We start from the raw sequence: 12499 nt of genomic DNA on the forward strand, positions 1-12499 counted from the left end.
TGAGAAGCAGGTTTAAAACAAGTACGTAGTCTTCAAAATGTCATTCACCTAATGACCCAGCATTTTTTTTTATTATATATATACACACATACACACACACACCCGCAGGTAGTGTACTTGTCTAATAAAAGGTTGCTTGTGAAAGAATGTGCTCCCTTGAGCAGCGTGGTCAAGCTGTAGACTGAGACAAAACAAACACATGGAGATAGGTTCTTGGCTTTGATTCCTTTAAACAAATCTGAATTCCCATTTGTCCAAAAGAAAACATTCAATCAGCAGAGACTACCGTACATTTTCTGGGGGCTGCTGGCATTATTAACCTTGGATGGGCTTCAGGGCTTGAATAAAGTCAAGGGAAGGGGAAATAAGAGGATACACTACCATCACACATGAAAGGAAATTTTGAATTAGATTTGCCATTTCAATTCACAATGGGTCTTTCATTAAGCTTGAGCTCCTGTAGTAATAGATCTGGCTCTAGGCACCGCAGTGTTGAGATCCAAGAAGCCAGTACAGACGGGGTGATCATCACATTCCAGTCAGGTGTGTTCCTTTGGTCTGCCAGATGGAAACTCACTCTTAATGCCCCTCAAACTATGGTGCAGTCCCCTCTGGATTGTAGCCATTCCCAGACAGGAATGCTGGAGCCACGGCAACACTGATCCAGATCAGGAAAGAACGGAAACAGTGGACGTTTACTTCTGGGCAGTATCTTTGCCAGCAGGCTTCCATTATGTCGCTCTGGGTCATCAGCCAATCCAAAAACATGAGAATAAAAAAATCCCAGCTGCAGTGAACATCCTCACATGATATTAATGAGTATTAAAGGAGCTGTAAACCCCTTCCTTTCTATTTGACTTACCAGTTAAAATTATTTTTATTTTAAATACAGCTTTCATTTAAGACACTACTAGGTATAATGACAGCAACTCAATTTTGCTAGTTCCCAGAAGTGTCAAATAATGAAGTAAACCTACATAGAAGTTATCCAGATGTCAGCTCATGCTCTGTTACACTAACATTATGACCCACTAACCTCAAAGACACAGGAGCTAAGACTGCCTGTTAGAGACAGAGGCTGAACAGCTGCATAAAGAGCCAACATATGATACATAAGGAGTCTTATCTTTTCTTTTTTTTAATGCGACTCATGCCAGGCTATTCTAGTTGAGTCAAAAATGAAAGTATAGAGCTGTAAATAAGTTCCAGATATTGTGTGTAAAGGACATCAGTTAAAAAGTCAGACGCCTGGCAACAGCATGCTCCACTTCCCAGATGGAGGGCCGATAGTAAAACCATATTAGAACACATAAAAACCAATTGACACAAAAGTGTACACACACACACACACACACACACACACACACACACACACACACACACACACACACACACACACACACACACATCATCTGGATGACTTTCCAGAGAACTGTATCTTGACATTCCTGGAAGTGCTGGTCTGTTGACTTTGGGTTTTTTTTTCAGCGTCTGTGTTTGTGATGCAGCTGAGGATAAGGAGTAGCTCAGGTGTCTGCAATTGATGTCAAGCATGTACAGGCTTATGCCACAACTGTTCAGCATCCTTTTCCAAATCTACCGTTGACACATCCATTACATTCACTTGCACGGTACACTGATTCATGGCATACAAATGCTGTTACAGAAGTGAAGCCCTAAGTTTCTGAATCTGATTACGCAAGAACTACTTGCATAATCAGGTCTTTGGAAGTGATTTTTCTGGGAGTGATGAAATGGATACAAGAAGATATCCCTCTGCTGCTCCCACTCAGTGTCCGGGTCAATAAGAATGTGAAGACAAGTGCATCGATGGGTCAAACACATTTGTGAATTTTACTTATGAAAGCAGCTGGCTCGTTGATGTTTATTCAACATGACTTGCAGGAGTCACTTAACATAAAGACATTTTCATTCAACTTTAAGCTCACAGACTGCGAGCAAGACTGCTCTTTAGGAAGCCAAGCAACAATGTTAAGTCCAGCAAAGGACATTAAAGATCAAATTATGTTATGGTGTGTTAATGACTATCGTGTACTATAACATTCCTTAACATGTTATCTGCTGCCCCAGATGCAAAATAGAGATAGACAGACAGTCTTACACATTGCTAGTGGTCCTGCAGGAAAATACAAAAGTTTTGGCAAATGGTGGGTCAGGAAATGAATAGGATTATATCTAAGATAAGAACCTCTTTACTGTGTGAACCACTATGCATGCTGCTTGAGATGTCAAATGGCCTCATTACTAATAAATATGAAGGGAAAATGTGCCAGAAAATGTGTCCTATTAAACTGGACAACAGAGAAGGCCCCCTCTAGAACTCAGTGGCATAATGTTGTAATTCAATATGTATCTCTTGACTATTTGACATGTATAAGGAATGGAAAATGCAGTGTACTCAACTTCCTGTCATATATATGTTTGTCTCTGTACCACCAGAGACCTTCTGTCCATGTGTTTCTCTTTTGTCTGTGAGTCGAGTTGTTGTTGTTGTGTTTTATTGGTTATCATTTGTGTACTGTTAAAATCAATAAACATACCGTTTAAAAAAAAAGTTTTCTGCTTATTTGTTCATTCTCTGAACATTTAAAATTGTAAGTAGTACTTCACTGGGCAATACAGTATGCATGGCACATAATACCCTGAACTATCTGGATGCAGTGTAATTTGCCACAAATCCCAAACCCTGTAGTGGGTTAGCCTGTGTAAAGCTGTGTGTAAGCTGAGCGTTCTCTAAAGACATTATATTGTATCACGGCACAAGTACGGTTCGACTACAACAAAGGTGTGCTGTTCTCACTGCGGGGTTACGTGTTACCACTGTATGTTTGGTGGAATGTCTGTAGCTGATGCCATTAAATATTTACAAATTGCATTGAGCTGAAATTAAACACAGATATTTGTTGTTTTAAGTCTGGCTTGTGATGTCTGCACTAAACAGAATGATGTTTGTAACAAAAACATCATAGAGTACACATTATGTACTCTATCATACCGTAGTTTTGTTTCACCAAACCAAAATTGTCAGTCAATCAACACAAGTAGCTTCCAAAGATGTATTAACAGTTACACACAAATGGTCCAAAATGCGTTAATAATTTAAAAAGTGAAAATGGCAAAAAGAAAAGCAAAAACCAGGGTCTGAAAACATGAACACTGTAGGTACTGATTGCAGACACATTTTGAATGAAGTATTCAAGCAGTAAAAAATATGGTAATATGATTAAATAAATTGTGCTCTGCTCCTCTCTGACCTTTTCAAGACATTATTCTTCCCAGTAAGATTACATGCACACATTATACACACAGCCATGATCCATTATAAACGATTCATTAAACAGGTTACTGTTCATTCAGAATATTACAAATGGCATGCATGGTAAATATTGTAATGCTTTAGTACCTACATCTCCACATTCTGCATAGTTCCATATCTAATTAGAAACTGGTTCTGTAACTTTATCTGTCAAGAGAATGATCAATTATGATGACTGGCCTGAGGGAGCTAACAGTCTTCAACATAAATGAGGACAAAGCATGAAATACAGGAATGAATGGTCGCTGAATGGATATTTCTACTGTTCCTGACAAGACTGTCGTCACAGAAAACAAACCCAGATCTGAACTCAGGAACCAGGGTTTAGAGAGGAGGCTGAAGAGGTGAGCACACAGATCAGGAAACCATCACATGAAGTGTGCTCCACTTTGTCTGAAGGAACTAAGAGTAGCATGACAAGTACAGATTAACTATAACAAGTGTTACATCTGTCCAATAGATTCTCTGACACACTGGCAGACTCTCAGACTGAAGTTACTGAATAACAGTGAGGTCTCAGCTCTTACCTGCTTAAAAATCAACTCCATTAATTGCAAAGAGTCGCTATCCTGCCAGTGCTACAAACCTGAAGTGAAAGAACAACTCTGTCTGAATAGAATCAAGCATGCTAATGCTTAAGTGACACCCCAAGCTTTATGTGTTGTACCATATTTCTCTCATTCAGGGAACTGAAGTCTAACATAGTCATAACATTTCCATTTATGTTATGAATTTCAGTCTTGATTTTGATCTCACAACGGGATCATTGCATTATCTTAAAACAAAACAAACATACTGGACATAAGGCATTGGAAGTCATTTCCTTAGCTTGGTTTTTATTAGCACAGCAACACATTTGGTTTTTGTTCTTGTTTGGCAAGTTGTCATTGAAGCCCTTTCAACATTCTTATCAGAAATGTTTTTCTGTACACATATGTAACTGTTTCAGCAAATGGATATTCATTTCAAAATGTGTGGGATATCCGAGCCTTTAATTCATCACAGGCATGAATCGTATTTACAAACTGATAAAACTGTTTTACTTGATTCTTGTCTACACATATCGCATTTTTACCACTTTCCAGCTTTCACTAATCTTTCTCCTTCCTACAAGTTTAGAAAGGAGATGGAGTTTTTTCTTCTTCCAAAAAGTGACTGTCTCTTCAATCAAAACACCTTTTATATCCGATATAGTCCTGTAACATACATAATGGTGATAACAGGAGATTATGGTGAACAAAGAGCAATTCCAGTAAAGTCTTGTTCCGATTACAGTGAGAACAAACCCCCTGGCAGATTCTGAGCACAGAGACTCTGGTTACAGAAACTACAGTTGGCTGCAGGCCCGAGGCCAACAACATGATCAGTATTCATACCCACAGCTGGCAGAACCATTATCACTGTGCAAAACCTCAACTCCCTCTCAAGGGACTTGGCTAAGGAGACATGCTATTGTCATACAGATGTATCCAAACTGTGTGTGGGTATGTGAATGCAAAGACAGGACAGTTTCACCAGCCAAGAAAAAGAATATGTCAGGTTCATTGGTTCATTTAAAGATGTCATGTTATACTGCAGGTTTTCTTGTGCTTTGTGAACATACAGCACCTTGCAGATGTGCTACATGTGATAGGTTGGAGATGATTCTAAATTATGGTTTTAAGATTAAAATCATTAAATGCATTTCTACATTTCTGTTTAAAGCTGTCTAAGTAAATGTTTATCTCTTAAAAAAAAATAAAAAATGTTTCAGCATGTAAGGTTTGGCATCTCAATGACATATTGTGAAACATGTTCCTGCCTACCATAATATTGATCTTTTTTATATCTTCCAATTCACAGTCCTCACCTATATTCAAAGTCGGGCATGCATCTTTCATTCAATGGGTTTTTCTACCGTGCATTAGCTTAATTACATTTCAAAAAATCATTGAGGCTCTGAAGGCCATTGTTAGTGGCGTTTGCTGTTCATTAGTCTCTGGGCTACTTTAAGCTCAGTAGTGCCTCAACAACTGCTCTGCTCTTTCTTAAATTGGTTAATGGTTCTGCCAGTTTACAAATGAGTTAGTCTGCAGGACAAAAGGTCTGGTAATGTTTATAGAGTGCAATAAAGACAGGAATATGAAGAAAATATCTAGCAAGAGATTAATGTAAGGTCTGCTAAAAATGAATCATCCTGCTGTTTGTAGTACTGTTAAATAGGTTCTTTCATCCAACGCTGTGCATTGAATATTTCTAAAGTCACATGTACAATTTGACCTGACCTTGTGTATTGTTAAACTCTTGTTTCTTTGCTACAGTATGAACCATCATCAATATAAAATCTGCATGTTCATAGCACATGATGAATATAGTCATTCAGTCAGAGTTAGTCATACTAATTATGTTGCAGTAAATCAGTCAATGAGTTGAGTATTTCTAAGAAAGACTCCATGCCAGTTTAGCCAGGATTAATCCTGAAAATGCACATTTGGAAACCTTCCTGATAGGAGGAAACCTTGGAAAGAGGAACATCTAGATCGCATGCTGTCTTAGATAAACATGAGGGTGAATGGTCACATTGCTACTGAGCCATCCTCGCCGCTGCCCGTATGCTGGGAAAGAAAGGCAGCTTTATAGAGGTGAACAGACTTGGGCTTTTTGCAGGGAACAGACACTCAGTCTTACACAGCCTTACGCCGTTTCATGCCCGCCCACAGGTTGTTTACACATGCATCTGCACCAACCCACAGTAAAGTAAGGCACACACAAATGTGCTCCCTCTCAATTGGTCTTGCCACAAGGAAGACATGGAGAGCTGGGTGGCAAGAGATAAGGGCTAAGGTGAGCGAGGGCTGCAAAGAGGTGCAGCCAAAGCAAAGGAAACATCAATAGTAAGTGTCTTAGCTGGGCTCTGGGCCACTGTGAGCCGCCAGAAGAGCTTAAGCGTGCCTTGGCATAGATTGTGTATCTGTGGAGCTGCACCGGCGGGATACTCTCCCACATTCTTCCATAAGAAATTCCAGCGTTTAGAGGTTTGTTGATAGCGTTGGTGAAAACAGTTTCAGGCACTGGCACAGAATTTTAAAAACACATTCTTATTGAGCTCAATAATAAAAAATATGGCATATTGTTTCCAAAAACTTTTACTGATAACTATGTGTGTGAGTAATTGTTCCCTAAACTACTGCAGTAAATTCTACTTTCAGTATGAAAACAATTACACGCCATCTACAATTAGACCACTTTCTATATGTCAGTCTCAAAGCTGGATTTAAACAGCATTAGCATAGTTAGAGCATGTGTAGTGTACTGATGGTGCCAGCTCTGAGCCTGGTCTCAGTTGGCCATATTTGATTTCCCTCCATGCCTAATCTTCTCTGCCCATCATCAGCAATCATGGCGATTCTCAAGATAAAAAAGCCTCTCAAGCCAAAAGTCCACAAACAGCAGATTACACCAAATCAGAAATTAAAGTTGGAAGGAAGACAGGCGATGGGACTGAAGGAGGACGAACCCTCCAGAGCCAAGAGATTTGCTCTGTTTCATTAATGCTGCTGAACTTAATTTAATACATTTTCTACAAGACACTGCTGTTGTGGTAAACAACTCCTAATACCATCTGCAGAGGCCACTGGCATACTCCATACTCTGGTGGTGCCTGTAAGAGGCCAAAACAACTCCATAAACATGGTGACGAGGGCAGGATTCACATTATGTTGTAATTGCCCCTTTTTGGTAAAGTTAAAACCATTAAATTGCAGAAAATGATAATCTCTTAGATGAATTGGAAATGTTCTTATAAATGGTGCCCTTTGCCTCAACAGTGGGTGAGAAACAGCTATGGCCCATATTTACAGCTATGGGTCAACTGTCACCTGTCACACAGTGAATGGGACGAACTAATGAGCAAGTGCAATTTTATCCTGACATTTTCCCCACACAGTCTGCATTTAGAGAAACACAGGTGGGTGGCTTTATGACACAAAGAGAGGAGTTAAAATCAATGATCAGTAGATTTCTACCTGTTGTCGTTAAGCTGTGTATATCTGGGCTGAGGATCTGGGTCGCCATCATTCACATCGTAGCTGGCATCCGGGTCCTAAGAAAAGACAAATAAGCTGTTACAGTCAGATGCCGATTTTAGAAAAGCCAAATCAACTTGGTGCATTTATTTTAAAAATCTGCAAATGTTAAAAACCTTAAAATCTGTACACAGGAATCATTCCTAAAATTACTCAATTTCAGCACAGTGAACTTAATTCAAAATATGCCCCATTTATTAACTCTATCATGTTCTGCTTCTGATAGTTTCTCCATGTTTGTAGTCATTTAAAAGTCACACTCACGTAGTTCTGCATCAGGTCAGGATGGTTCTTCTCTATTCCATCATCCAGGATGGACACCACCACCCCTTTACCTGTGTAGCCCAACTGCCAAGCAGATTTGGCATTCAAGTCATGGTGGTTGCTGTTGTACTGTGGATGGAGAAAGCAAATAGCTCAGATGGAATCTAATTATGTGAAAGACACCTGAGGCCTGACAAGAATGTGCTTTTAACTAAATCTGGAATGGCTTGGCTTTTTTTTTTTTTTTTTTTAATGTCAATCAGTTTTTGATGAACATTTTGATGAAGCCTGAAGAATCCAGAAAAAGGATGCTGCTTATTGAATTTCTTCTTCCTTTGTGAAAAGCTAAAGTTCCCGGATGATAAGTAGGCAATATTGTGAGGCAGCAAAGAATATTTCTATTCTCTAGTGTATTCTGGGTGCCATACATGCATCCATTATTAATACCCAGCATGGCGAAGCAGCACTGAACTGGATGATGGTACACAGTAATCATTTTGTATGCTTTTTGATAGGCTTTTGACATTCAACTTGACCTTTGGTCAAAAGCCATGTCTGGCTTTCATCTAGTTCAAAGCTCGTCTTTTTTTTTTAGCTCAAGTGTACTGTTGGTTACATGTAATGTGTCTGATGCACCGTCCACTGCATTCAAGTAGGTGTAGTCCATTAGATAGGATTAGGATGTTTCCTTGTGACATCATTGATACTTAAATCATCAAGAAGGAAATCACTTAAAGCTGAAAGTTGTGATCTGCAATGCTGATTCAGATTGAGAGAGGCCTTTTGCAGCTGACATGGCGAGTGAATTATAAATCATAGTAAAGGGTTTAAATTTGAATAACTTCTCATCTAGTAAGTCTTTTTCCATCATCCTTAATGTCAGCATGCTCTCTGCACAGACTTCATCTTGAGTATGTGAGCATACGTACAGCTTGAGATCTTGTCCATGATTTATCAGTGAGAAAAAAATCTGTCTCATCATTTAGATAAATATCAAAAGACTATCAAATATTAATTGTCACTCAGAGCAGATGCTGACCATTAGCATCTGTCCATCAAAGACACCCTGCCAACACACCCACTCACACTCTCCTCTGGCCAGCCAAGTTTAATTTTAATGAGGCACAGACTTATTTACTGTCAGGAGAGAGAAAGGCTGGGTAAGAACAACAACAGCAGCACACTCCAGCAACCTGACAACTTTGACACTTTAGGATATATATATATATATATATATATATATATATTTTACTACAATTATTTCCTATTTAAAATACAAAGAACATATTTCAATAATCATATATTATTTGGACAGTATATGACCTGTCCACAATCTTTAAACAGCTTTTTACAATACATTAATCAAAGTCAGAATTCAAACTATTATTTACTTGTAATGAGAGCTTGTTAACTATATATATATTTTATATAACATATTTTGTTATTGTGTGTTACAACTAAAACACAGCACACACTCAGCATTAGTTTGTTTATTGGGAATAACTGAGATGCAGAGACAAACTTGAGGCTTGTAAAATCAATGTGGAATAAAGAAATGTCATCATCAATTGGATGGGTTGCCATTAAATTTGGAGCAGATGTTTATGATTCCCAGAGGATTCATCCTCATAATCGACCAGTTAGAAATACCTCTAAAACTTGTGACCTAATCCATCCCAGTCAGCCTCAGATTACTTCTAAACTAACATGCCGAGGTGCCGATTGGTTATTTGATCAACTAACATGTACACATGCTTGTTTCCACGTTAAAATGTTTATATTGGGTTCTGATCCCATCAATGAAAAGGCTTTGAGAGTTGCAAAGGTGTTGATCTAGTTTTCATGTCTTTTGGTGTTTAATGAGCTTTACAACCCCATGGGGTGCCAACAGCCTTAGAAAAAGAAAAGAAAAAAAATCTGCCTTTATATGGATGTTTTCCACTGAAATGTCTACATATTTTATGGCCCTCAGCATTAATCATACTCATAAATATATAGTAGCTTCAGTCTAATTCTTTCACAGAGTTTTCAGCCAAATGATAATACATCAATTTGACATTTATTTATCTATTATTTTAAATTGTGCATAAAGAAATAATAAAAGTGGTATTAAATTAAGAACCAACAGCAGTTTTATATCCTTTCATTTTTTATTATTAGTGGGGGCGGTTAGTTAGTTGTATGTTTTTACTATTATTGAGTTTTATTTTTATTTCTCAAATTGCATGTTTTTATGTTATTGTTATGTTGTTTCCAATTCTTGCTATTAAATGTTTGTTTTATGTAAAGCACATTGAGTTGCCATTGTGTATGAAATGCGCTCTATAAATAAAGCTGCGTTTGCCTTCAATTCTATTAATTGTTGGGGGTGCATGGCAGAATCTGTTACTCATAATCACACTGATACAACCAGGCAGAAGCTTTTATCTGCACATTTCCCTTTCAAGCTGCCACTAACTACTACCAACACACCGGGAACAGAGTCTGCCTCTGTTAAAGCACAGACACTTTAAACAACTGGTGATGCAAGTCTGCTTTGCATCACCATGAATCTTCCCCCGCCTAAGCACCCTCACAGTAATTGAAGGAATAGTGGAGCTGAACAGAAAAATCTCCGGGGTTGTTACTGCTGCTTTTAACTGGCCAATGGATCAGTGGCATTCTCTCTCTCTCTCTCTCTCTCTCTCTCTATCTCACTCTCTCTCTCCAGATTTCAAAGGCGCTTTGTGCATGTTCACTATTGTTAAAGTAGAATCCTTCAGGTGGGCTCACTCAGACTCGTGCTTGTTCAACAAACAAGACACACAACAGCATTTTCCACATAACCCACATATTGGATTCATAAAGAGTTGTCTTTTGACTTGAGGGAAACATCACAGTCCCAAATTTAATTACCACTATTGACTTTAGGTGGGTAAAAAGCTCAACCAGTGTGCAGGACTGAATTATGTCCCACACACGTACCTGCTTATTCGATGACGTTTCTGTTCAGAGTGTTCATACTCACCAGGTACCACTGTTCTCTGAATTTGGGATCTAAAGGTTCCACATAGACGTCCCTCTTTTTCCTCTGTTTCACCACTTGTTGCTCTGCCCAAGTTACCTAAATGCAAAGGGCACATACAAAAAAAAAGGGAAAACGGTGAGTGACAAAATGCAGCTGCAAAGGCAACTGCACATTTTGATATTAAAAAAGAAAAAAATAAATAATTATGTGCTGGCCATGAGGGTCACCATGTCAAATGAATTAATAGAGATCCCAATTCTCAGCAGGATGACAGCAGACAGAGTGAGATTAGAGGCACAGTGGTGTTGTGGTCTCCTCGCTAATGAGACTCACTGGTGAATTCCAGAGCAGCCCAAGACTAATTAAAATTTCTGGATTGGTGTAAAGTGGGATGGACTCATTTACGCACACGAACATACACACACACACACACATACACACACACACGACTTACAAATGCAGTAAAAATCTAACAACACAAAAGTAACTCAGTCCGCAGCAGGCAGTGAGCTTTTGTGATGTGTGGGCTCCTGCTGAAAGTGTTGACAGAAGCAGAATGCATAGAGTGAAAATAAGTCTGCATCTTCCTCCCTCTGCAGAACTGTGCTCGCTGTACTGCAAAACGCCCGGGTAGACGAGAGCAGAAAAATATGTAAAAAGAGACGAAGAAAAGGGAAACTGCCTGCCGCAAGGACGCAGCACCTGATGTGAAGGACAACCAAATCACAGCGCACCTCTCTCTCTCTCTGTGCCTCTGCAGCTCACTGGAGACACAAGAGTAAAGAGGGAAGAAGTAATGAAGGTCACATTAGCTGCTACACTGAAGCGATGCCAATTCAACACTACCATAATGTAACGCTATAATGGAATAATTTCACTTCACACTGGTGTCACTCCCTTCGCTGGTGAGCAGCTCAATCAGTTTAAGTGGAGGAGACATTTCCACTTGGATTCATCTGATTCTTAAAAGGGGAGATGAGGTCAGCGCTGTGAGTTGACGCTGTGGCAACTTGCGCACAAAACGTCTTTACACTGAACATGTGAACTTTGGGAGTGATAGTGTAGATTTAAGGGCCCCGGCACTGCCAAAGATAGATTCATGTCTTCTGTTAAAGCTGCAAAGACTTCGTAAAAAGGTGAACTGGCTACTAATATGCATGTAATTTCTGTGCCTGGGTGTGCTTGGGTAAGAGGAAATAACTTGTAAGCTGTGATTAAGGAGGAAATGATGAATAAAACAAACTTGTCAACCATTTTCAAGCCATTTTACTTTCACATTCAGAATCAAATCTGAAGAGAATAAGTCTTTAAAAAAAAAAAAACTACAAACTTCTTTGTGTTGTCAGCCAGTACTCTTTTGCTTTTAAAGGAAGCACAGAAATCTTATCTGCTACATAAATGTGTGCCTGAGTCTTATCTACATTATTTTCTAGTAAATTCTCTTGAATCCAAACAACAAGCTGATAAATGAAGGTGGTGCATCATCTCAGAGTCACATGTACGACGGGCAGAAACTGGAATGCCAACATTACTGTTTCTACTTTGAAATAAAGTGCATTGCAACTACAGTAGCACTATGCAGAAATGAGGCTACAATTCTCAAACTAAATGTTATTAAATCTAAAATGAATCTCACCATATCAGCTGCTCAAACTTCACTGAATCAATAACATGCATCTTGATCCACATCAGACTTTTACGAGGATCTCACAAACCTAGGCCTCCTTGACATTATTAATACACCGAATTAATTTAGCACAGTGTGGAGGATCGACGGGATGGTTTAGAAAGGCACATGTTGATGCACTTCTCTCAGTCAGGCTTTTA

At 38.9% G+C, this 12499-nt stretch overlaps 1 protein-coding gene across 5 annotated transcripts in view; it reads right to left on the reverse strand.

Moving 5' to 3' along the window:
- Positions 1-12499, reverse strand: part of furina (furin (paired basic amino acid cleaving enzyme) a) — an 80354-nt gene that overhangs the window by 24848 nt on the left and 43007 nt on the right. For all 5 annotated transcript variants that reach the window (XM_053323458.1, XM_053323492.1, XM_053323467.1 and 2 more), the window contains exons 4-6: positions 10673-10768; positions 7666-7794; positions 7342-7418 (exon numbers count right to left, since the gene is read on the reverse strand). In XM_053323458.1, the coding sequence (XP_053179433.1) occupies positions 7342-7418; positions 7666-7794; positions 10673-10768 (302 nt within the window). The remainder of the gene's footprint in view (positions 1-7341; positions 7419-7665; positions 7795-10672; positions 10769-12499) is intronic.

This window comes from Scomber japonicus, chromosome 1 (genome assembly GCF_027409825.1).
Source record: "Scomber japonicus isolate fScoJap1 chromosome 1, fScoJap1.pri, whole genome shotgun sequence".
Classification (NCBI taxonomy): Eukaryota; Metazoa; Chordata; class Actinopteri; order Scombriformes; family Scombridae; genus Scomber; species Scomber japonicus.